At 44.2% G+C, this 23,348-nt stretch overlaps 1 protein-coding gene across 1 annotated transcript in view; it reads right to left on the bottom strand.

The window, feature by feature from the left end:
* The window catches only part of syne1a (spectrin repeat containing, nuclear envelope 1a), a 195,971-nt gene that overhangs the window by 10,184 nt on the left and 162,439 nt on the right, over window positions 1–23,348 (bottom strand). The window contains 12 exon segments of the mRNA XM_065026966.1: window positions 43–249; window positions 3,388–3,599; window positions 3,701–3,827; window positions 3,950–4,095; window positions 5,013–5,081; window positions 7,217–7,538; window positions 7,692–7,883; window positions 8,377–8,514; window positions 9,579–9,761; window positions 10,474–10,624; window positions 11,816–12,003; window positions 12,310–12,472. Coding sequence (XP_064883038.1) covers window positions 43–249; window positions 3,388–3,599; window positions 3,701–3,827; window positions 3,950–4,095; window positions 5,013–5,081; window positions 7,217–7,538; window positions 7,692–7,883; window positions 8,377–8,514; window positions 9,579–9,761; window positions 10,474–10,624; window positions 11,816–12,003; window positions 12,310–12,472 — 2,098 coding nt within the window.

The raw sequence follows: 23,348 nt of genomic DNA on the forward strand, positions 1-23,348 counted from the left end.
TGTGTATGACTGTGTACGTTTACATGTAAGTGTTTGTTGTACCTGACACTGCATCAGGGCCCTCTGTAGCTCTGCCCTCCAGTCCTCCAGCGATGAGCCCAGCCAATCCCAGCGTGAGTTCATCTCCTTCAGCCCGTCCCTCAGCTCCCACGCCTCCTTTGAGTCGGGATCTGATTGGAGGAAGTCAGCGCTGCTCAGGTTGATTGACAGGACCTGGGACTTGTGGCCGTCCATGGCCTTCTGCAGCTCCTGGAAGAGTGGAGAGGATAAATGAGTGACTGTGTGTGTTTGGCTGTTTGTTTGTAAGTATTTGTGTAATTGTTATGTTACGTGTTGGACCGTATGGGAATGTTTACCACGTGCATATACACTATGTGTAACACTATCAGTATAATGTATAATAAATATAATAAAGGAAGAAGTACTGTAGGTAGACTGACCCATACTGCCCAGTACTGGTTTACAGTAGTTATAAATAGGCTTGGTGATGACAGAGCAGAGCTAGTACAGGAGCATTAACAGTAGGTGTCAGTAAACTAGGTGTAGGTTTGCGAACCCCACCAGGCTTCAGATCAGCCGGGCTATTTATAGTCTGTTACAGACTACAGCAGCTGGGTTGTGTGATGTGTTACAGACTACAGCAGCTGGGCCTTCTGATGTGTTACAGACTACAGCAGCTGGGCTGTCTGATGTGTTACAGACTACAGCTGATAGGCTGTCTGATGTGTTACAGACTACAGCAGCTGGGCTGTCTGATGTGTTACAGACTACAGCAGCTGGGCTGTCTGATGTGTTACAGACTACAGCAGCTGGGCCTTCTGATGTGTTACAGACTACAGCTGCTGGGCTGTCTGATGTGTTACAGACTACAGCAGCTGGGCTGTCTGATGTGTTACAGACTACAGCAGCTGGGCTGTCTGATGTGTTACAGACTACAGCAGCTGGGCTGTCTGATGTGTTACAGACTACAGCTGCTGGGCTGTCTGATGTGTTACAGACTACAGCAGCTGGGCTGTCTGATGTGTTACAGACTACAGCTGCTGGGCTGTCTGATGTGTTACAGACTACAGCTGCTGGGCTGTCTGATGTGTTACAGACTACAGCTGCTGGGCTGTCTGATGTGTTACAGACTACAGCTGCTGGGCTGTCTGATGTGTTATAGACTACAGCAGCTGGGCTGTCTGATGTGTTACAGACTACAGCAGCTGGGCTGTCTGATGTGTTACAGACTATAGCTGATAGGCTGTCTGATGTGTTACAGACTATAGCTGATAGGCTGTCTGATGTGTTACAGACTACAGCTGCTGGGCTGTCTGATGTGTTACAGACTACAGCAGCTGGGCTGTCTGATGTGTTACAGACTACAGCAGCTGGGCTGTCTGATGTGTTACAGACTACAGCAGCTGGGCTGTCTGATGTGTTACAGACTACAGCTGCTGGGCTGTCTGATGTGTTACAGACTACAGCAGCTGGGCTGTCTGATGTGTTACAGACTACAGCTGCTGGGCTGTCTGATGTGTTACAGACTACAGCTGATAGGCTGTCTGATGTGTTACAGACTACAGCAGCTGGGCCTTCTGATGTGTTACAGACTATAGCAGCTGGGCTGTCTGATGTGTTACAGACTACAGCTGCTGGGCTGTCTGATGTGTTACAGACTACAGCAGCTGGGCTGTCTGATGTGTTACAGACTACAGCAGCTGGGCCTTCTGATGTGTTACAGACTACAGCAGCTGGGCTGTCTGATGTGTTACAGACTACAGCAGCTGGGCTGTCTGATGTGTTACAGACTACAGCAGCTGGGCTGTCTGATGTGTTACAGACTACAGCTGATAGGCTGTCTGATGTGTTACAGACTACAGCTGATAGGCTGTCTGATGTGTTACAGACTACAGCAGCTGGGCTGTCTGATGTGTTACAGACTATAGCTGATAGGCTGTCTGATGTGTTACAGACTATAGCTGATAGGCTGTCTGATGTGTTACAGACTACAGCTGCTGGGCTGTCTGATGTGTTACAGACTACAGCAGCTGGGCTGTCTGATGTGTTACAGACTACAGCAGCTGGGCTGTCTGATGTGTTACAGACTACAGCAGCTGGGCTGTCTGATGTGTTACAGACTACAGCTGCTGGGCTGTCTGATGTGTTACAGACTACAGCAGCTGGGCTGTCTGATGTGTTACAGACTACAGCTGCTGGGCTGTCTGATGTGTTACAGACTACAGCTGATAGGCTGTCTGATGTGTTACAGACTACAGCAGCTGGGCCTTCTGATGTGTTACAGACTACAGCAGCTGGGCTGTCTGATGTGTTACAGACTACAGCTGCTGGGCTGTCTGATGTGTTACAGACTACAGCAGCTGGGCTGTCTGATGTGTTACAGACTACAGCCGCTGGGCCTTCTGATGTGTTACAGACTACAGCTGCTGGGCTGTCTGATGTGTTACAGACTATAGCTGATAGGCTGTCTGATGTGTTACAGACTACAGCTGCTGGGCTGTCTGATGTGTTACAGACTACAGCTGCTGGGCTGTCTGATGTGTTACAGACTACAGCTGCTGGGCTGTCTGATGTGTTACAGACTACAGCTGCTGAGCTGTCTGATGTGTTACAGACTACAGCAGCTGGGCCTTCTGATGTGTTACAGACTACAGCAGCTGGGCTGTCTGATGTGTTACAGACTACAGCAGCTGGGCTGTCTGATGTGTTACAGACTACAGCTGCTGGGCTGTCTGATGTGTTACAGACTACAGCAGCTGGGCTGTCTGATGTGTTACAGACTACAGCAGCTGGGCTGTCTGATGTGTTACAGACTACAGCTGATAGGCTGTCTGATGTGTTACAGACTACAGCAGCTGGGCCTTCTGATGTGTTACAGACTACAGCAGCTGGGCTGTCTGATGTGTTACAGACTACAGCAGCTGGGCTGTCTGATGTGTTACAGACTACAGCAGCTGGGCTGTCTGATGTGTTACAGACTACAGCTGATAGGCTGTCTGATGTGTTACAGACTATAGCCGCTGGGCTGTCTGATGTGTTACAGACTACAGCAGCTGGGCTGTCTGATGTGTTACAGACTACAGCAGCTGGGGTGATGTGTAACAGACTATAGCAGCTGGGGTGATGTGTAACAGACTATAGCAGCTGGGGTGATGTGTAACAGACTACAGCAGCTGGGGTGATGTGTAACAGACTACAGCAGCTGGGGTGATGTGTAACAGACTACAGCAGCTGGGGTGATGTGTTTGTACTATATAGGTCTCTGCCTGGGCACTGGACCACCAGGCTCGTGATTACACTGTACATGGGTATGGGAAATCATAGAGACCATGGGTATCATGTGGCACATAGATGCAAATGGTATACATAAGATGCATGCACACACACCTTGAGCTTTCTGATCCTCTGTTGGATAGTGTGTATGTCTGTGCTGAGGTCTAGCACCCGTAGCTGTCCCAGCTCTGCCTTTGCCTCGCACAGCCATGCCCTCATGGTCTGCAGGTCTGAGATCAGCTGGTGACACTGCTGCAGGTTCTGCTTCTGTCTGTGTTTGTCCCTCAGAGACCGAGCCTGGATCAGCTCCCAGCGCTCAATCACACCTTGGGGAGAGAAGTAAACACAGTTTCAGTTGACTCATCCCTCATTATTGATTATAATAAGCGAGAGAGAGTGTGTGTATGTGTGTGTGTGTATCACCAACCTGTACTCTGGCTGTCTGTGCTGGTGGGGTTGGTGAGTCCTGGCATGTCATCATCCTCCTCAGTCAGCTGTCCTCCAGCCCTCTTCACTGCATCTATACTGCCACGACACTCTCCCATCAGACGCATCTACGACAGACAGGGAACATAGTGTTATCATGCTACGACATGACATTTGGGTTTTTCTGTATATTTCTTACAGTTTTAGCCATACTATTACTAGGAGATTTTCTAAGAGAGAAAGCACTCACATAGCCCATGTAAGTCGGGTCCAGCTCAGGGCTGGTGCTGGCCTGGCCACTGCAGGCAGTCGCCTCTCCCTGCTGGACAGAGTAGCGGCCAGAGTCCACAGCCTGGTCCAACTGTCTCAGGTGGGCCTCCAGCTGACCTGGCTCACCTGTGGGGTCAGGAGGGGGTCAGCCAACGAGGAGAGAGAATTCTCTGAGGGTTTGTTTTTTGCCAGTCTACAATTTCATTTTGACAAACAGTAGTGGTAGATACTGGCAGACTGGTCCACCTTTGAGAACATGCTCATAACGGAAAAAACAAGCAATGTTAAAAGTTAGTCTGTGTATATGATCAGTTGCGTGATGTGATACCAATAAAGGTGAATGGAAAAGTGCTTTAGCATGCTATTGTGTATACATTCTTATATGGTGTATACATTCCTATATGGTGTATACATTCTTATATGGTGTATACATTCTTATATGGTGTATACATTCTTATACGGTGTATACATTATTATATGGTGTATACATTCCTATATGGTGTATACATTCTTATATGGTGTATACATTCTTACATTCTTATATGGTGTATACATTCCTATATGGTGTATACATTCTTATATGGTGTATACATTCTTATATGGTGTATACATTCTTATATGGTGTATACATTCCTATATGGTGTATACATTCTTATATGGTGTATACATTCTTATATGGTGTATACATTCCTATATGGTGTATACATTCTTATATGGTGTATACATTCTTATATGGTGTATACATTCTTATACGGTGTATACATTCTTGAATGATGATTGTGCATGCAACAATGGTGAATGATGCATGCTATGTTAATTTACCACAGTTGAACAGGCATGTTAGTATATTTAGTTTTGTGATATGTTATTGACATGCGATGATAAATTACACATATGCCTTGTTTGCTCATCATTTTATTACTTTATTAACATGCTATGGTAAATTATATGGTATTTGTGCTTAAGCACGTTAGCATGCTATGGTAAATTATATGGTATTTGTGCTTAAGCACGTTAGCATGCTAGTGTGGCTAGTTGCCTACCAGAGGAGGATCTCAGTGTGCTCTCTGTCAGTTTTATATAGGCCTCTGGGCTTTCTGGTATAACTACATCTGCAAAGAGAGATATGCACAGTCCTCACAATTAGAACAAGGGACATTGGACAAGTATGTAGTGTGTATAGGTTTAATTGTATGCTTTTTTCATCCTTTTACTCTTAATTTCACATGTTTGAGAACTGGTAATCTATTTAATGCTGGTGTAGATGCATGGGCTTTTTAAATGCTACAAATATCCTAAGTAAACAATCACTTTGATGGGAGAACTTCTTGCAGTATATCCTTGTTATTATTTTTGTTGTTTGTATAACAGTGAATTCCCCTTGGACATCAATAAAACACTTATCAATAAAGTATTGATCTGTCCATCTCCAGCGGCAGTCTGTAGTAGTATTATACTAACCTGACAACACAGAGGCAGTCTGTAGTAGTATTATACTAACCTGACAACACAGCGGCAGTCTGTAGTAGTATTATACTAACCTGACAACACAGAGCCAGTCTGTAGTAGTATTATACTAACCTGACAACACAGAGGCAGTCTGTAGTAGTATTATACTAACCTGACAACACAGCGGCAGTCTGTAGTAGTATTATACTAACCTGACAACACAGAGACAGTCTGTAGTAGTATTATACTAACCTGACAACACAGCGGCAGTCTGTAGTAGTATTATACTAACCTGACAACACAGAGACAGTCTGTAGTGGTATTATACTAACCTGACAACACAGAGGCAGTCTGTAGTAGTATTATACTAACCTGACAACACAGCGGCAGTCTGTAGTAGTATTATACTAACCTGACAACACAGTCTGTAGTGGTATTATACTAACCAGTCTGTAGTGGTATTATACTAACCTGACAACACAGCGGCAGTCTGTAGTAGTATTATACTAACCTGACAACACAGAGACAGTCGGTAGTAGTATTATACTAACCTGACAACACAGCGGCAGTCTGTAGTAGTATTATACTAACCTGACAACACAGCGGCAGACTGTAGTAGTATTATACTAACCTGACAACACAGCGGCAGTCTGTAGTAGTATTATACTAACCTGACAACACAGCGGCAGTCTGTAGTAGTATTATACTAACCTGACAACACAGCGGCAGTCTGTAGTGGTATTATACTAACCTGACAACACAGAGGCAGTCTGTAGTGGTATTATACTAACCTGACAACACAGCGGCAGTCTGTAGTCTGTGGTATTATACTAACCTGACAACACAGCGGCAGTCTGTAGTAGTATTATACTAACCTGACAACACAGAGGCAGTCTGTAGTGGTAGTATTATACTAACCTGACAACACAGCGGCAGTCTGTAGTAGTATTATACTAACCTGACAACACAGCGGCAGTCTGTAGTGGTATTATACTAACCTGACAACACAGAGGCAGTCTGTAGTAGTATTATACTAACCTGACAACACAGCGGCAGTCTGTAGTAGTATTATACTAACCTGACAACACAGAGGCAGTCTGTAGTAGTATTATACTAACCTGACAACACAGAGGCAGTCTGTAGTAGTATTATACTAACCTGACAACACAGCGGCAGTCTGTAGTAGTATTATACTAACCTGACAACACAGCGGCAGTCTGTAGTGGTATTATACTAACCTGACAACACAGAGGCAGTCTGTAGTGGTATTATACTAACCTGACAACACAGCGGCAGTCTGTAGTGGTATTATACTAACCTGACAACACAGCGGCAGTCTGTAGTAGTATTATACTAACCTGACAACACAGAGGCAGTCTGTAGTAGTATTATACTAACCTGACAACACAGCGGCAGTCTGTAGTAGTATTATACTAACCTGACAACACAGCGGCAGTCTGTAGTGGTATTATACTAACCTGACAACACAGAGGCAGTCTGTAGTAGTATTATACTAACCTGACAACACAGCGGCAGTCTGTAGTAGTATTATACTAACCTGACAACACAGAGGCAGTCTGTAGTAGTATTATACTAACCTGACAACACAGAGGCAGTCTGTAGTAGTATTATACTAACCTGACAACACAGCGGCAGTCTGTAGTAGTATTATACTAACCTGACAACACAGCGGCAGTCTGTAGTGGTATTATACTAACCTGACAACACAGCGGCAGTCTGTAGTGGTATTATACTAACCTGACAACACAGAGGCAGTCTGTAGTAGTATTATACTAACCTGACAACACAGCGGCAGCCGACCTGAGGTACTCCTCCTCCTGCTCCTGTCCTCTGCCCCTTTCTGACACCAGACCCCGCCCTCCAGCACTCTCAAGCCCCCGGCTCAGGTCGTAGTCGTGGTCCCACTCCAGTGGGATAGAGTCCATGCTGGCTGGGGTGTCCCGGCCCGAGCGGTCCGCCTGTGGGGGGAGGACAGAGCCCGAGGTGGGGAGACTGGAGGGGCAGGGGAGAGAGGAGTCACCCCACTGCAGGTCAGAGAGATCAGCCGACTCGTCCATGTCCAGATCTCGGTCAGAACAGTCTAGTTCATCATCGGCAAGCTGAAGGGAAGGAGAGGGGGAGTGAGTGTGTACGTTTGTATGCGCGTGCTAGGTGTGTGTACGAGGTTATGATAGTTATATCATATTGGCAAATGGCCCATATCTTCTTGTAGTGTGTGTGTGTGTGTTCTGTAAGCAAAAGACATTACTCACAGGCAGGCGTGTCAGCTTCTTGTAGTATCTGTCGACACGTCCAAACACCTCCTGCCAGTACCTCTGTAGCTCCTCCAGTTCCTCCTCTAGAACAGCACCATCCAGAGGCTCACTCTTCTCTATCAGGGCCTCCCCCTGCCTGAACACCAGCTCAATCTGCCCTGTGTTCAGAGAGATCTCCTGCTGGAACGCCTGAACACACACACACAGAGGGCAAAGGTCAGGGGTTAGACGTTTCAGTATGTTTCCAAGGGGAATCGGGGAAATGCTTTTATCTCTATTTGTTATGCCAGTTAAATCCGTCATGGGAGGATACTAGTTACATACAGCACAGGAGGAGACCAAGTCACATAGTTAAATTGCCAAGCCGTCATAGAGAGTTCATTCAAACTCAAAAAACATTGAAAATATAGCATTCAAATTCACACACACGTACTTGAATGCACGCACGTATGCATGCACGCACACTCGGGACACACTGTTCTTACCACAGGAGGTTGGTGGCACCTTAATTGTGGACGACGGGCTCATGGTAATGACTGGAGTGGAATCAGTGGAACGGTATCAAATACATCAAACACATCATGGTTTCCGTGGTTTCCATGTGTTTGATGCCATTCCATTTGATCCATTCCAGACATTAGAATGAGCCGCCCTCCCCTCAGCAGCCTCCACTGGTTCTTACCCTTAGCTGTTTGATCTTAGCCTGAACATCACACTCTGAGAAGTGTTCTATGTTGGTGAGCTGCAGGTCCATCTCAGTGAGCCACACCAGGATGCTGTCTCTAGCTGTCTCAAACTCCTCCCTCTGACCAATAAAGTGCTGAGAGAACACACAGAGAGTGAAACAGTGTTATAGGTCTGTTTAATAACTAGATTAAAACAGTGTTATAGGTCTGTTTAATAACTAGACTAAAACAGTGTTATAGGTCTGTTTAATAACTAGATTAAAACAGTGTTATAGGTCTGTTTAATAACTAGACTAAAACAGTGTTATAGGTCTGTTTAATAACTAGACTAAAACAGTGTTATAGGTCTGTTTAATAACTAGACTAAAACAGTGTTATAGGTCTGTTTAATAACTAGATTAAAACAGTGTTATAGGTCTGTTTAATAACTAGACTAAAACAGTGTTATAGGGCTGTTTAATAACTAGATGTCACGAATATTACCGAAGGTGACTCCCCTTCTTGTTCGGGTGGCGCTCGGCGGTCGTCGTCGCCGGTCTACTAGCTATCGCTGATCCGTTGTTCTGTGTTCGTTTAGTTCTGTCTAATTGGTATCACCTGTTTCTTGTTTGGTTGTTAGGATAGGGTTATATATAGTCTGTTCAGCCCGCTTCTGTTTCGTGCGGGCTTGTTCTCCTGTTTCTTTGTTTGAGTGTATTTTGTTGGCATTTGGGTTTCACGCTGTCCGTTTATATTTCTGTTCATTTGTGTTTCCACTTTTGTACATGTTATGTTTCCAGGACATTAAAGCGTGTTGTTTTTCCCACATCCTTTGCTCTCTGCGCCTGACTCCACACCTCTTCACTCATTTACACGTAACACTAGATTAAAACAGTGTTATAGGTCTGTTTAATAACTAGACTAAAACAGTGTTATAGGGCTGTTTAATAACTAGATTAAAACAGTGTTATAGGGCTGTTTAATAACTAGACTAAAACAGTGTTATAGGGCTGTTTAATAACTAGACTAAAACAGTGTTATAGGTCTGTTTAATATCTAGACTAAAACAGTGATCAGAGTGAAACTAAGTATTTGTGAGTTTCTACTCTTTTATCTTCACAACAAAATGATGTGATAAATCCTGACCTGACCAGGCTCTGCTATATCATCACCATGTTTCATAACATATGTTATGACATCATGACATTTCCCAGCATACCTTGAGCCTGCGCAGGATGGAGGCAACCCTCTTCTGCAGGTTGTCCCAGCGCCGGTTCCCATCATGCACCATTTCACGGAGGCGGCAGGAGGAGTCTGTGCGGTTCTCTCTGGCCAGTCGGCGGTACTGCTTATTGATCAGCTCCAGCTGGGTCAGAAACTCCTGGACCTGCCTCTGGAAGGCCTAGGACACACACATGATCAGAATGAAGATTTTATACAAATACTGTACACATACAAAATAAAATACAAAGTAAATGTAAGGTTGGTGGTCTCAGTATGTGTAATTGGTTGATTATTTTGACCCAACAACGGTTTCAAGTAAGCCTGTGGTATTCTGGGATGACACTGACACATGACCCCATTGGCCCTGGTCAGCTACTGCAGGGAAAATGTGACAGCCAGCAAAGACAGATTCCAGTAATCTGATCTCCCCCTTCTCTTACTCTGGACTCTCTCACTTAACCCCATATGCCCCCCCCCCCCTTCACTCTGCACTGTACACACACGCTCTCTTTCTTACTTCATCTCTCGATCTCTCTTCCTACCCTGTCTTTACAACTATTTAAACTCTTCCCCTCCTTTCCTTCCTTTTTCTCTGCCCACAACCGCTCTCTAACCTGTACCTCAAACTTCAACCGCTCTCTAACCTGTACCTCAAACTTCAACCGTGCTCTAACCTGTACCTCAAACTTCAACTGCTCTCTAACCTGTACCTCAAACTTCAACCGCTCTCTAACCTGTACCTCAAACTTCAACCGCTCTCTAACCTGTACCTCAAACTTCAACCGCTCTCTAACCTGTACATCAAACTTCAACCGCTCTCTAACCTGTACCTCAAACTTCAACAGCTCTCTAACCTGTACCTCAAACTTCAACCACTCTCTAACCTGTACCTCAAACTTCTTGAGCTCCTCCTTTGCGATGGTGTATAGAACTCCAGAGGAGTTTGGAAGAGCAGCCGTCCTCTCTGAGGTCTTCAGCCACTCCTCAAAACGAGAGAAGTCATCCAGAAACTTCTGCCACAGCCTCCACGTCTCCTCAATCCTACAAGAAGATGAGAGAGTGATGTTTGATACACACTTAGGGTTGCAAGGGGAGGGTATTTTATTTATTTATTTTTTATTTTACTTAACTAGGCAAGTCAGTTAAGAACACATTCTTATTTTCAATGACGGCCTGGGAACAGTGGGTTAACTGCCTGTTCAGGGGCAGAATGACAGATTTGTCATGGGGGTTTGAACTCGCAACCTTCTGGTTACTAGTCCTACACTCTAACCACTAGGCTACGCTGCCGCCCCTATACTACTGGAAACGTTTGAAGTTTACCAGTAAACTACCAGAATTTTGATAACTTTCAAGGAATATGTGGAATGTTATTAGATGGCATCTAGTGGCCTTTTTGGGTACTTCAGATTATCACAGGTGTCTGTAATTATCTCTGGCCCTCTGTGTGGCCTTATCATATGTAAAATATATTTAACAAATCTAATAGAGATTATTTTAAAATAAAATATAGAATTTGTAAATATGTGAAGTTGTAAAACATTATCCTACATATAAACCATCAACTTAGTGAATACCGTTGGTGTTTAATATGAGAGTTTCAGCATGAAATATATATATATATTTTTTAATCTTTTATTTATTTTACTATGTCATTATGTCTTTGTTATACATGTTTTGTGGCCAAACTGGTGGCAGTTGTGAAAAAAGACAATAGTTGAAAGAGTTAATTTAAAATAATGGCATTGTTTATTAGAATTGATTTATTTTTCATTAATTAGGCAATTTTCACTTTAACCATATGGCCTATTTCCTAGAAACTCATGGAAGATATGAACACATATTTACAAAATGACTACTATTTATGAAAGTTTTTCAAAAAATGTATTCAAGTATAAATGACCAAAGTTACCATAGATTGCAATAGATATCCTGTTAATGACCAAAATTACAGAAGAATACTTATTTTCCACCATAATTTGCAAATAAATTCATTAAAAATCCTACAATGGGATTTTCTGGATTTTTGTCCGTCATTGTTGAAGTGTACCTATGATGAAAATTGCAGGCCTCTCTCATCTTTTTAAGTGGGAGAACTTGCACAATTGGTGGCTGACTAAATACGTTTTTGCCCCATTGTATGTACTGTGTGTGTGTGTGTGTGTGTGTGTGTGTGTGTGTGTGTGTGTGTGTGTGTGTGTGTGTACTGTACTGTATGTGTATAGGACCCACTTGAGCCTCCTTTCCATGGACATGGCACAGATGTTCCTCCAGCGTCGGTCCAGGCCCCTGGTGGCCTGCTGGATGGAGTCACACTCTGTCTCCGTAGAACAGGCGTCACAGTCATGTAGCAACACTTCACACAGGTTCAACACAGACGCCACGCCTGTACTGTGCTTCTCTATGTCCCGCTGAATGTCCTGGAGGTGGAGAAAGGGGAAGGCCGAGAGAGAAGAAAGATGAGGATGGGTGGAGAAAGGGATGAAGAGTGGGTAATATTGGAGGGTTGAGGACAGGAACAGAAACAGTGAGTGAGAAAAAAACACTGTCTTGAAATACCATAAAGGCCTCACTTGGGCGATGACTTTCTACCCTGTTGCATCATCACCAGTTGTTCAGATGTTTACCACGTACTTTAAGAAATAAATCAAACCACATGATCTGATCATGTAGCTAGCCTTGCCTGCCTGCCTGTCTCTTTCAGAGTGAGTGTGTGTTCCTCCTACCTGCTGCTGGTTGAGTTTCCTCTGTATCTCCTGCGCGTCACAGGTGTCGTAGACGAGAGGTCGGGTCAGCTCTGTCTCGATGTGAGCGAGCCAGGAGCGCAGACTGCACATGTTCTTATCCAGCTGCTGCACCGCAACCAGCGTCTCCCTCAACTTCTTCACCCTGAGAGAGAGATTCAGTCGTGTTAGATTCAGTCAGCCACCCTCCATACAAACAAACTAAATACTACCAGAACTTCATCCTACTACATTCTACTACAGAAACCTTACCTACTGTATGTAGTCATACAATCACTGAAGATATCGACCATAACCACTAAAAAACTACAACAACAACTCAACAACCAAGAAGCAACCGTAACAACACAATATCACTCAGCTCCCCCATTATCACTAGTCCTCCAGTAGGAATGAGAGGTAGAGAGGGGGGCCCCAGTACCACAACAAATCATAACCAACATGTCCGCAACCGAGAGGGCTGCAGGAGTGGAAGATGATATCCTGAGGTCAGAAGGGTTTAGGGATATGTTTACAGGACATATTTATGTGAATATTAAACTCCTACTGTAACCCCACATAACATCTGTCTGGGATCCATTTTGGACGTGTGATGCATTACAATCTAAATATGTAAAACGTTTATGGAGGTTGTGAGAAATGGAAAGAATATCCTCTGATTTTAAATATGCCCATTATAAACTGCCAAAGGAGCAGAGTCAACTCTTCACATTCACACTACTACACCCTTCAAAGTTATGCAGCTCTCTCACATCGTCCCTCCCTGTCACACCAGAAATACTAGTATTGAATGCAGGCAGGAGCCATTCTGTACTGGATCCACTAATTAAAGTAAATAAGTTGTTACCCATTGGATGTTTTTGGCAGGCCTCTGCCACTTTAGACACCCTATACCACTGTGACTGTGACTGTACAGGAGGCTGTATCACAGACCGGTCTATAGGGGCAGACGATATGGCATTATTATTTCAGCTGTGTACAGCCCGTGAGTACTCTGATCTATAAATGGACTGCCTCATCAGAATGTCATCATGCCAGGGAACTCACATCAATCAAATCAAATTTGATTTGTCGGATACACATATTTAGCATATGTATTATGGGTGTAGCGAAATGCTTGTGTTCCTAGCTCCAAAAGTGCAGTAATATCTAACGATACACACAAATCTAAAAGTGAAAGAAATGAATTAAGACACACATAAATATTATGAAGAGCAATGTCAGAGCGGCATTGACTAGAATACAGTACACACAGTGCCTTCGGAATGTATTCAGACCCATTCCCCTTTTCCACATTTTGTTACGTTACAGCCTTATTTAAAATTGCTAAAATAAAATAAAATCCTCATCAATCTACACACAATACCCCATAATGACAAAGTGAAAAACAGGTTTTTAGACATATTTGCAAATGGATATATATTTTTAAACAGAAATACCTTATTTACATAAGTATTCAGACTCTGCTATGAAACTCGAAATTGAGCTCAGTTGCATCCTGTTTCCATTGATAATCCTTAAGATGTTTCTACAACTTGATTGGAGTCCACCTATTTATTTTAATTTTTTTATTTCACCTTTATTTAACTAGGTAGGCAAGTTGAGAACGAGTTCTCATTTACAATTGCTACCTGGCCAAGATAAAGCAAAGCAGTTCGACAGATACAACGACACAGAGTTACACATGGAGTAAAACAAACATACAGTCAATATTACAGTATAAACATGTCTATATACAATGTGAGCAAATGAGGTGAGAAGGGAGGTAAAGGCAAAAAAGGCCATGGTGGCAAAGTAAATACAATATAGCAAGTAAAACACTGGAATGGTAGTTTTGCAATGGAAGAATGTGCAAAGTAGAAATAAAAATAATGGGGTGCAAAGGAGCCAAATAAATAAATTAATTAAATACAGTTGGGAAAGAGGTAGTTGTTTGGGCTAAATTATAGGTGGGCTATGTACAGGTGCAGTAATCTGTAAGATGCTCTGACAGTTGGTGCTTAAAGCTAGTGAGGGAGATAAGTGTTTCCAGTTTCAGAGATTTTTGTAGTTCGTTCCAGTCATTGGCAGCAGAGAACTGGAAGGAGAGGCGGCCAAAGAAAGAATTGGTTTTGGGGGTGACTAGAGAGATATACCTGCTGGAGCGTGTGCTACAGGTGGGAGATGCTATGGTGACCAGCGAGCTGAGATAAGGGGGGACTTTACCTAGCAGGGTCTTGTAGATGACATGGAGCCAGTGGGTTTGGCGACGAGTATGAAGCGAGGGCCAGCCAACGAGAGCATACAGGTCGCAATGGTGGGTAGTATATGGGGCTTTGGTGACAAAACGGAATGCACTGTGATAGACTGTATCCAATTTGTTGAGTAGGGTATTGGAGGCTATTTTGTAAGGTATGTTTGGCAGCATGAGTGAAGGATTCTTTGTTGCGAAATAGGAAGCCAATTCTAGATTTAACTTTGGATTGGAGATGTTTGATATGGGTCTGGAAGGAGAGTTTACAGTCTAACCAGACACCTAAGTATTTGTAGTTGTCCAGTTGTTTACCTATGGTAAATTCAATTGATTGGCCATTATTTGGAAAGGCACACACCTGTCTATATAAGGTCCCACAGTTTACAGTGCATGTCAGAGCAAAAACCATGCCATGAGGTCGAAGGAATTGTCTGTAGAGCTCAGAGACAGGATTGTGTCGAGGCACAGATCTGGGGAAGGGTACCAAAAAATGTCTGCAGCGTTGAAGGTCCCCAAGAACACAGTATCCTCCATTATTCTTAAATGGAAAAAGTATGGAACCACCAAGACTCTTCCTAGAGCTGGCTGCCTGGCCAAACTGAGCAATCGGGAGAGAAGGGCCTTGGTGAGGGAGGTGACCATGAACCCAATGGTCCCTCTGACAGAGCTCCAGAGTTCCTCTGTGGCGATGGGAGAACCTTCCAGAAGGATAACCATCTCTGCAACACTCCACCAATCAGGCCTTTATGGTAGAGTGGCCAGACTGAAGCCACTCCTCAGTAAAAGGCACATGACAGGCAAAAGGAATCTCAGACCATGAGAAACAAGATTCTCTGTTCTGATGAAACCAAGATGAAACTATTTGGATTGGATGCCAAGCGTCACGCCTGGAAGAAACCAGGCACCATCCTTATGGTGAAGCATGGCGGTGGCAGCATCATGCTGAGCGGATGTTTTTCAGCAGCAGGGACTGGGAGACTAGTCAGGCTTGAGTACAGATGAAAACCTGCTCCGGAACACTCAGGACCTCAGGCTGGGGTGAAGGTTCACCTTCCAACAGAACAATGACACTAAGCACACAGCCAAGACAACGGAGGAGTGGCTTCGGAACAAGTCTCTGAATGTCCTTTAGTGGCCCAGCCAGAGCCCCAACTTGAACCCGATCAAACATCTCTGGAGAGACCTGAAAATAGCTGTGCAGCGACCCTCCCCCTCCAACCTGACAGAGCTTGAGAGGATCTGTAGAGAAGAACGAGAGGATCTGCAGAGAAGAATGGGAGAAACTCCCCAAATACAGGTGTACCAAGCTTGTAGCGTCATACCCAAGACTTGAGGCTGTAAACGCTGCCAAAGGTGCTTCAACAAAGTACTGAGTAAAGGGTCTGAATACTTATGTAAATGTGATATTGCAGTTATTTATTTTTTATTCATTTGCTAACATTTCTAAAAACCTGTTTTTGCTTTGTCATTATGTGTATTGTATGTCGATGGATGAGGGGAAAAAAACAATTTAATCAATTTTAGAATAAGGCTGTAACGTAACAAAATGTGGAAAAAGTCAAGGGGTCTGAATTATTTCCGAATTAACATATATATATATGAAATTAGTAAAACAGTATGTAAACATTATTAAAGTGACCAAAAGTTGTCAAAAATATAAATAGTAAAGTAAAGTACAGATACCCCAAAAAAATACTTACGCACTACTTTAAAGTATTTTTACATAAGTACTTTACTCCACTGGTAACTGGGTGGTAGCTGGCTAGTGGCAGTGACTAAGTTCAGGGCAGGGTACTAGGTGGAAGCCGGCTAGTGATGGCTATTTAACAGTCAGATGGCATTGAGATAAAAGCTGTTTTTCAGTCTCTCGGTCCCATCTTTGATGCACCTGTATTGACCTCGCCTTCTGGATGATAGTGTGTGAACAGGCCGTGGTGACATAGTTTAGTGGCTCCCAACATTGATACATGCTCTGTATATTAACAATATTATAATCAGTGTTGGGATTAGTTATTTGGGATTAGTTGGGATTAGTTACTTTACAATATTACTTTGTGTGGAAAGTAACATGTTATCTTACTAGTTATTAGTGTTTGATTTTGGACTGAAATAGGTGCCGGTATTCATTTTGGGTGTCTGTACTATTTATATTTAGGTGCAGGAGCTCCACAATACTTTTGAGCTAATATTATATAAGATGTGCAGGAGCTCAAGCAGTATAAATTTGAGGTGCCAGTAAAATCTGTACAGATTTCCTATCTTTTCATTTAAAATCTTTCTCTGGAGCTGCCAATTCTGGGTATAAACTGCATGTAAACTACACGGAACCATAGAGATGTCTAGAGTGCACACTTGCCACTAGGCGGGAAAGACTTCTATGGGCTTTTCTATCACAGAAGGGATCAATAGCAAAGATCAGAGCTGCGCCCTCTATATATTTCTATGGAAAGCAGATGTCATGACATTTGTCCAAACAGCCTTTCCCAGCTTGCCCAGAACTAAATGAGGAAGCAAGTCGAGATCGGATCATGGAAACACATCCGGTAGTGACATGATTCTGAAAGTATCATGTTATTTGACAAAGTAACTGTAATAATATTACCCAATTTGAAAGTAATCTGATTACGTAATATTACCGCCCACACGGATTACAATCAATATCCCTAATATTCTAAATCACCAGCTATTTGCACAAGGTGAAAAGAATATAGCATTGATGTACTGTTTATGCTTCTCACCCTAAGCAGCTACAGTATGTTTTGAACAGTAAAAGAGTAAAAGAGTAAAAGTCACTAAACTATCTCATGCTTCTCTCTTGTTGTTGCCCACTGATGATGACAGAGAAAAGAAAGTTTGACATTGAAAGAGTTTTTGGTCCCCTCAATGACCTTTTAGAGAGCAGAGAAACAACAGCCTATTCATCAACACAGAGAGAAATGTCTCAACATCTATAACAGTCAACAACAGCTAGCCTACTCCGCCCACACTCTGCTAGTGCACAAAGCTCTGCAATACTGTAGTTCTCCAGTATCCAGTATCCAGCCGACAGCAGACAACTTCTTACACTATTATCCAAAACCAGTTATTTGATTAAATAATTGCCTAATAGCGCAAACGAACATGCAAGCCAGATTCCAAACAACTCCAGTGTAATTTTCCAAGACAAAACAATTCCAGCACAATTCTCCAAGAAAAGCCTGCCTGTTGATATCGCAGTCACATTCCGGCAGATCCTCCGAGTCTTCGCTTGGGCATCCTGCCATGGTATCAGTCCCCAAGTCCAGAACCATGGGGGCAGGAATGTCCAAACTCAAAGCTAACGTCAATAAACAGTAACGTTATGGAGCTAGCTATGGTTTAAACTCCCTTCTCTATCTTCTGGGTGTCCCGAATGGGACTTTCCTTAGTCTAGCTAGTTTACCCCATGTAGTGTCGGGAGAGGGGGGTTAACATGAGGGGGGGGGGGGGGCACACTAGTGTTACTTGTCAACTGCTCTCAAAGGTATTAAAAAAAGACAGCCCAAACGGCATGTGTGTGTGTGTGTGTGTGTGTCTGAGAGTGACAAGTGCTGCTGTTGCTAAAAGAGGACTTACAGTCAGAGCCATGTGCCGCAGAGCAGGCAGACGGATGGAATGTCACACAGCAGGCGTGCACGGAGCCAGTGTGCACAGGAGATAAAAGTTCAAGTGTTTCTGTGAGAACTCCTGGAATGGGAAAAGTTTCTTCCCTTTTCAAGCACTCTTAAGTTAAACTACTAAATACTTTATCCAACTGCTGAAAAACTCCACAAGTTGAGACAAAATGAAAGTATGTTTAAGGTTTTCTTATACTTCTGAGAAACTACTTGTGAGAAACTGACTCTGCTTTAAGTTTTCCTTGTGGAAAAAGGGACGGACAGAATAGAACAAGTCTGCAGCTGTCTGTAAGGTCACTTACTGCCCACACCCCCTCCTCTTCTCCCCTCCTCCCTCCATTCCATTCTCAGAGGGCAACAGATGGAGGAAGATAGAGGGAGGGAAAGAGAGAGGGGAACAGTTGGCTCAGCAAGAGGAAGGAGAAAGAGAGAGGGGAACAGTTGGCTCAGCAAGAGGAAGGGGAAAGAGAGAGGGGAACAGTTGGCTCAGCAATAGGAAGGGGAAAGAGAGAGGGGAACAGTTGGCTCAGCAAGAGGAAGGGGAAAGAGAGAGGGGAACAGTTGGCTCAGCAAGAGGAAGGGGAAAGAGAGAGGGGAACAGTTGGCTCAGCAAGAGGAAGGGGAAAGAGAGAGGGGAACAGTTGGCTCAGCAAGAGGAAGGGGAAAGAGAGAGGGGAACAGTTGGCTCAGCAAGAGGAAGGGGAAAGAGAGAGGGGAACAGTTGGCTCAGCAAGAGGAAGGGGAAAGAGAGAGGGAACAGTTGGCTCAGCAAGAGGAAGGAGAAAGAGAGAGGGGAACCGTTGGCTCAGCAAGAGGAAGGGGAAAGAGAGAGGGAACAGTTGGCTCAGCAAGAGGAAGGGGAAAGAGAGAGGGGAACAGTTGGCTCAGCAAGAGGAAGGGGAAAGAGAGAGGGAACAGTTGGCTCAGCAAGAGGAAGGGGAAAGAGAGAGGGGAACAGTTGGCTCAGCAAGAGGAAGGGGAAAGAGAGAGGGGAACAGTTGGCTCAGCAAGAGGAAGGGGAAAGAGAGAGGGGAACAGTTGGCTCAGCAAGAGGAAGGGGAAAGAGAGAGGGGAACAGTTGGCTCAGCAAGAGGAAGGGGAAAGAGAGAGGGGAACAGTTGGCTCAGCAAGAGGAAGGGGAAAGAGAGAGGGGAACAGTTGGCTCAGCAAGAGGAAGGGGGAAAGAGAGGGGAACAGTTGGCTCAGCAAGAGGAAGGGGAAATAGAGAGGGGAACAGTTGGCTCAGCAAGAGGAAGGGGAAAGAGAGAGGGAACAGTTGGCTCAGCAAGAGGAAGGGGAAAGAGAGAGGGGAACCGTTGGCTCAGCAAGAGGAAGGGGAAAGAGAGAGGGAACAGTTGGCTCAGCAAGAGGAAGGGGAAAGAGAGAGGGGAACAGTTGGCTCAGCAAGAGGAAGGGGAAAGAGAGAGGGAACAGTTGGCTCAGCAAGAGGAAGGGGAAAGAGAGAGGGGAACAGTTGGCTCAGCAAGAGGAAGGGGAAAGAGAGAGGGGAACAGTTGGCTCAGCAAGAGGAAGGAGAAAGAGAGAGGGAACAGTTGGCTCAGCAAGAGGAAGGGGAAAGAGAGAGGGGAACTGTTGGCTCAGCAAGAGGAAGGGGAAAGAGAGAGGGAACAGTTGGCTCAGCAAGAGGAACGGGAAAGAGAGGGGAACAGTTGGCTCAGCAAGAGGAAGGGGAAAGAGAGAGGGGAACAGTTGGCTCAGCAAGAGGAAGGGGAAAGAGAGAGGGGAACAGTTGGCTCAGCAAGAGGCAGGGGAAAGAGAGAGGGGAACAGTTGGCTCAGCAAGAGGAAGGGGAAAGGGAGAGGAAGAGAAGAGGAAGGCATGAGAGCTCTTTTGCTCTCTTTCTTTTTACCTCTCTGTTGTCCGGACACCAAGATCAACAGGCCTAGTCACAGCTATTCTAGTCATGTGACTCACAGGCGTCCTCTCACTCAAGACTTCTCCACTAGGAGGAAGCGAATTGCTGTGAATTTACAGAACATCATATCACTTCCCACCCAAGCTGCACAGACCGAACACATCCACATGACCTATAGATGCGCACAGCATCATCATCATCATCATCACCACTCTTTTTGATATTTACTCAAACCCTCATATTAAAATACCAATAGCATTCACTGATTTCGGATAATGATTTACAACTTTTTATTTTAAAATCATCTTATTTAATTATTTAATTACACTCAGTGGCCAGTTTATTAGATACACCCATCTAGTACTGGGTCGGACCCCCCTTTGCCTTTAGAAGCGGCTGAATTCTTCGGGGCATGGAAACGTTGCTCATTTGGTATCAAGGAACCTAATGTGTGCCAGGAAAACATTCCCCACACCGTTACACCACCACCAGCCTGTACTGTTGACACCAGGCAGGATGGGGCCATGGACTCATGCTGTTTACGCCAAATCCTGACTCTGCCATCAGCATGACGCAACAGTAATCGAGATTCATCTAATGTTTTTCCACTCCTCAAATGTCCAGTGTTGGTCGAAGTAGAATGACCCACTGGAGCCACTTCTTGTTTTTAGTTGATAGGAGTGGAACCTGGTGTGGTCGTCTGCTGTAATAGCCCATCTGTGACAAGGACAGACGAGTTGTGCATTCTGAGAAGCCATTCTGCACACCACTGTTGTACTGCGCCATTATTTGCATATTTCTGGTCCGCCTCTTAGCTTGCACGACTTCTCATCAACGAGCTGTTTTTGCCCACAGGACTGCCGCTGACTGGAGGTTTTTTGTTTGTTGCACCGTTCTCTGTAAACCCTAGACACTGTCGTGCGTGAAAACCCCCAGCTGTCGGCCGTTTCTGAGATATTGGAAATGGCAAACCTGGCACCAACGATCATACCACGCTCAAAGTAATTCAGGTGACTCGTTTAGTTCATTCTAGCCCTCAATCAAACAATACTGAATGCATCAATTCTTCTCTGCCTGCTTTATATAGCAAGCCACTGCCACGTGACTCACTGTCTGTAGGAGTTAACCATTTTCATGAATGGGGTACCTAATAAACTGAGTGTATTGTACATGCCATAAGGCCTCATAAGGCCACACAGAGGGCCAGAGATAATTACAGACACCTGTTGCTCGATCATCCTATTTTTCTAACTTAATTGAGGAAAATAAGAACAATCCGAAATTTATTTTTGATACTGTCGCAAAGCTAACTAAAAAGCAGCATTCCCCAAGAGAGGATGACTTTCACTTTAGCAGTGATAAATTCATGAACTTCTTTGAGGAAAAGATTATGATTATTAGAAAGCAAATTACGGACTCCTCTTTAAATCTGCGTATTCCTTCAAAGCTCAGTTGTCCTGAGTCTGCACAACTCTCCCAGGACCTAGGATCAAGAGAGACGCTCAAGTGTTTTAGTACTATATCTCTTGACACAATGATGAAAATAATCATGACCTCTAAACCTTCAAGCTGCATACTGGACCCTATTCCAACTAAACTACTGAAAGAGCTGCTTCCTGTGCTTGGCCCTCCTATGTTGAACATAATAAACGGCTCTCTATCCACCGGATGTGTACCAAACTCACTAAAAGTGGCAGTAATAAAGCCTCTCTTGAAAAAGCCAAACCTTGACCCAGAAAATATAAAAAACTATCGGCCTATATCGAATCCTCCATTCCTCTCAATTTTTTTTTGAAAAGGCTGTTGTGCAGCAACTCACTGCCTTCCTGAAGACAAACAATGTATACGAAATGCTTCAGTCTGGTTTTAGACCCCATCATAGCACTGAGACGGAACTTGTGAAGGTGGTAAATGACATTTTAATGGCATCGGACCGAGGCCCTGCATCTGTCCCCGTGCTCCTAGACCTTAGTGCTGCTTTTGATATCATCATTGATACCATCTTTTGGAGAGATTGGAAACCCAAATTGGTCTACACGGACATGTTCTGGTCTGGTTTAGATCTTATCTGTCGGAAAGATATCAGTTTGTCTCTGTGAATGGTTTGTCCTCTGACAAATCAACTGTACATTTCGGTGTTCCTCAAGGTTCTGTTTTAGGACCACTATTGTTTTCACTATATATTTGACCTCTTAGGGATGTTATTCGAAAACATAATGTTAACTTTCACTGCTATGCGGATGACACACAGCTGAACATTTCAATGAAACAATGATGAAGCCCCAAAATTGCCCTTGCTAGAAGCATGTGTTTCAGACATAAGGAAGTGGATGGCTGCAAACTTTCTACTTTTAAACTCGGACAAAACAGAGATGCTTGTTCTAGGTCCCAAGAAACAAAGAGATCTTCTGTTGAATCTGACAATTCATCTTAATGGTTGTACAGCCGTCTCAAATAAAACTGTGAAGGACCTCGGCATTACTCTGGACCCTGATCTCTCTTTTGAAGAACATATCAAGACCATTTCAAGGACAGCTTTTTTCCATCTACGTAACATTGCAAAAATCAGAAACTTTCTGTCCAAAAATTATGCAGAAAAATTAATCCATGCTTTTGTCACTTCTAGGTTAGACTACTGCAATGCTCTACTTTCCGGCTACCCAGATAAAGCACTAAATAAACTTCAGTTAGTGCTAAATACGGCTGCTAGAATCCTGACTAGAACCAAACAATTTGATCATATTACTCCAGTGCTAGCCTCTCTACACTGGCTTCCTGTCAAAGCAAGGGCTGATTTCAAGGTTTTACTGCTAACCTACAAAGCATTACATGGGCTTGCTCCTACCTATCTCTCTGATTTGGTCCTGCCGTACATACCTACACGTACGCTACGGTCACAAGACGCAGGCCTCCTAATTGTCCCTAGAATTTCTAAGCAAACAGCTGGAGGCAGGGCTTTCTCCTATAGAGCTCAATTTTTATGGAACGGTGTGCCTACCCATGTCAGAGACGCAAACTCGGTCTCAACCTATAAGTCTTTACTGAAGACTTATCTCTTCAGTGGGTCATATGATTGAGTGTAGTCTGGCCCAGGAGTGGGAAGGTGAACGGAAAGGCTCTGGAGCAATGAACCGCCCTTGCTGTCTCTGCCTGTCCGGTTCCCCTCTTTCCACTGGGATTCTCTGCCTCTCACTGGCTTGCTGGGGCTCTCTCATGCCGTCCCTGGAGGGGGTGCGTCACCTGAGTGGGTTGATTCACTGATGTGGTCATCCTGTCT

Source organism: Oncorhynchus nerka, linkage group LG13 (assembly GCF_034236695.1).
Source record: "Oncorhynchus nerka isolate Pitt River linkage group LG13, Oner_Uvic_2.0, whole genome shotgun sequence".
NCBI lineage: Eukaryota > Metazoa > Chordata > Actinopteri > Salmoniformes > Salmonidae > Oncorhynchus > Oncorhynchus nerka.